The sequence below is a fragment of the Oryzias melastigma genome, unplaced genomic scaffold (genome assembly GCF_002922805.2).
Source record: "Oryzias melastigma strain HK-1 unplaced genomic scaffold, ASM292280v2 sc01574, whole genome shotgun sequence".
NCBI lineage: Eukaryota > Metazoa > Chordata > Actinopteri > Beloniformes > Adrianichthyidae > Oryzias > Oryzias melastigma.
This window is the reverse complement of record NW_023418156.1, coordinates 5,902-8,356: the sequence shown is the minus strand read 5'-3', so window position 1 is coordinate 8,356 and position 2,455 is coordinate 5,902. Positions and strand designations below refer to the sequence as shown.

The 2,455-nt window shown below is 40.3% G+C and overlaps 1 protein-coding gene across 1 annotated transcript; it reads left to right on the top strand.

Moving 5' to 3' along the window:
• Window positions 1-290: 290 nt before the first annotated feature.
• On the top strand, window positions 291-2,371 carry LOC112141772. Its single transcript, XM_024264940.2, has 5 exons — window positions 291-457; window positions 698-1,006; window positions 1,082-1,315; window positions 1,832-1,924; window positions 2,058-2,371. Exons 1-5 carry the CDS (start codon window positions 352-354, stop codon window positions 2,369-2,371), a joined length of 1,056 nt encoding a protein of 351 aa, XP_024120708.1. The 5' UTR covers window positions 291-351.
• Window positions 2,372-2,455: the final 84 nt, after the last annotated feature.

Here is a 2,455-nt window from a genome sequence, read left to right as displayed (position 1 = left end):
CTTTGTGATCATTTTGACCTCACGGCCTGAGAACTTTCATGGTTCCCCAATATTCTTGCATTTCTCCCATTTTCTAATGATTGCTCCCACAGTTGATTTCTTCACACTAAGCTGCTAGTCTGCTGCAGAATCAGTTTTCCCAGCCTGGAGCAGGAATACATTTTCTTTTATGGTGTCCTTTGACAGCTCTTTGGTTTTGGTCAGAGCAGAATTAGAAGTCCTTCTGTTTAATGTTGTGGACGGGGATATTTTATACATAATATGAAAGTGTTTGTTCACTTTATAGCACTGAAAAATCAAAATCAGAAAAGAGTCGTCCTACTCTGAACATCAATGATCTAAACGAGAGCGATGAGAAGAAAAAGTGAAGAAAAAGTCACGTGTTCAAAGCTGAAGAAGACAGCAGCCATGTTCCTGACAGAAGCTGGATGTCTGCTTTTCATTCTTTACATATCAGGTAAATAATCTCAGATTATTTGTAAGCGTCACTTAAAGAACCGGCTCAGATTCTGTTTGATAGTTTTTAAAGAAATAATGGATCTTCCTTATGAAATAAATCCTCCCTTTTGTGCCATATTAAGCTACTATTTTAATTTAATTGAAATCTCTGATATATATAGAAAATTGTCTTTCCGTGTAAACGATCCAAAGAAATGATGTGATTCTGTTTGATAGTTCTGGAAATCTTCTGTTACAGGAGTTCAGGGACAAACAAACAGCATCTGTGGATTAAAAGGTTCATCAGTGAATCTGAGCTGCTCTGCTGGAGATTCAGCAGCAGACAAAGAATATACATGGTTCATTGATTTCAAGAATGCCTCAGAGAGTGACTTTCATGAGGTTGTTGTGGATGGAAACCAAAAAAAGTACAGAATATCTGAAGGGAGTCGTCCCACTCTGACCATCAATGATCTAAACAAGAACGATGAGAAACTTTATGTCTGCTGTGAATCTGCTGACAGACGAGACATCTGCAGCAGAAACCAAACTGCGCTCTATGTTGGAGGTAAAGTGGTTTTGAAAATGCACGTCTGTTCCTGTAAATAACAATCAGCAAAGACTGTTCTAACTGTTGTTGCAGAGCTGCAGGTGAAGGTGTTTCCCTCCAAACATGAACAGACAGTAACACTCATGTGCAGCAGCGGCTGTCCTTTCACTCCAAAACACACAGGCTTCATCTGGTTCAAGAACAGACAGTTCCTCTATCAGGACTGGTCTCCATGGTACCAAGAGCTGGTCAGCGGTGAGGAGGCAGTCACTTACTCCTGTGCTGTCAAAGGTCACGAGGATTTCAGAGCTCCTGAAGTCTCAGTCGGTGAGCAGCAGCACATTCTTCCTTCCTGTGTGAAAGAAACTTGAAATAAACTCACTTTTTATTCTCAGAACACGTTCTTGTAGGTTTAAATAATGAAAAGTCTTTGCTTCTTCAACCAGATTTAGTCACTTCAGCTTGTTTCAGAGTGACCTATGCTGGAGGGAGCATGTGTTCATCAGGGAAGAAACAATGTTCAATCGTGTTTCCAACAGGTGACCTTTCACCTTTCACACTTATCATTCAGTTTGATTTAAAGTCAAGTTTTCAATGATTGTTTGTGGTGATACTTTCCATTGACTCTTGAATCAGTTACAATCATGAAAAATATCTAGAATCTCTCAACAGAAATCTTTCTCCACCAGACCTCTGTAGACCAANAGCTCCTGAAGTCTCAGTCGGTGAGCAGCAGCACATTCTTCCTTCATGTGTGAAAGAAACTTGAAATAAACTCACTTTTTATTCTCAGAATACGTTCTTGTAGGTTTAAATATGAAAAGTCTTTGTTTTTTCAACCAGATTTAGTCACGTCAGCTTGTTTCAGAGTGACCTATGCTGGAGGGAGCATGTGTTCATCAGGAGAGAAACAATGTTCAATCGTGTTTCCAACAGGTGACCTTTCACCTTTCACACTTCTCATTCAGTTTGATTTAAAGTCAAGTTTTCAATGATTGTTTGTGGTGATGCTTTCCATGGACTCTTGAATCAGTTACACTCATGAAAAATATCTATAATCTCTCAACAGAAATCTTTCTCCACCAGACCTCTGTAGACCAACATCATGTCAAATTCAACTGCAGCAGCAGCGGCAGCAGCAGCAGCAGCAGCAGCAACAGCAGCAGCAGCAACAGCAGCAGCAGCAGCAGCAGCAGCAGCAGCAGCAGCAGCAGCAGCAGCAGCAGCAGCTGTTCTCTGACTGATCCTCAGGCCTCCATTGTTTTGTTTAGGAACAGAAAACCAGAGGAAAAGCAGAAAGCAGTTACCTTATCATCTCCAGACACCTTCACTTGTGCTGTAAAAGATCTTCAGGATATTCATTCAGCTGATGTCTGTGAGTGAACAAACACAAAGTTCTTTTTGATTAAAAACACACATTTGTCATTCTGTGAACTTTATGTGCTCAGTAAATAATAATGATTTTAG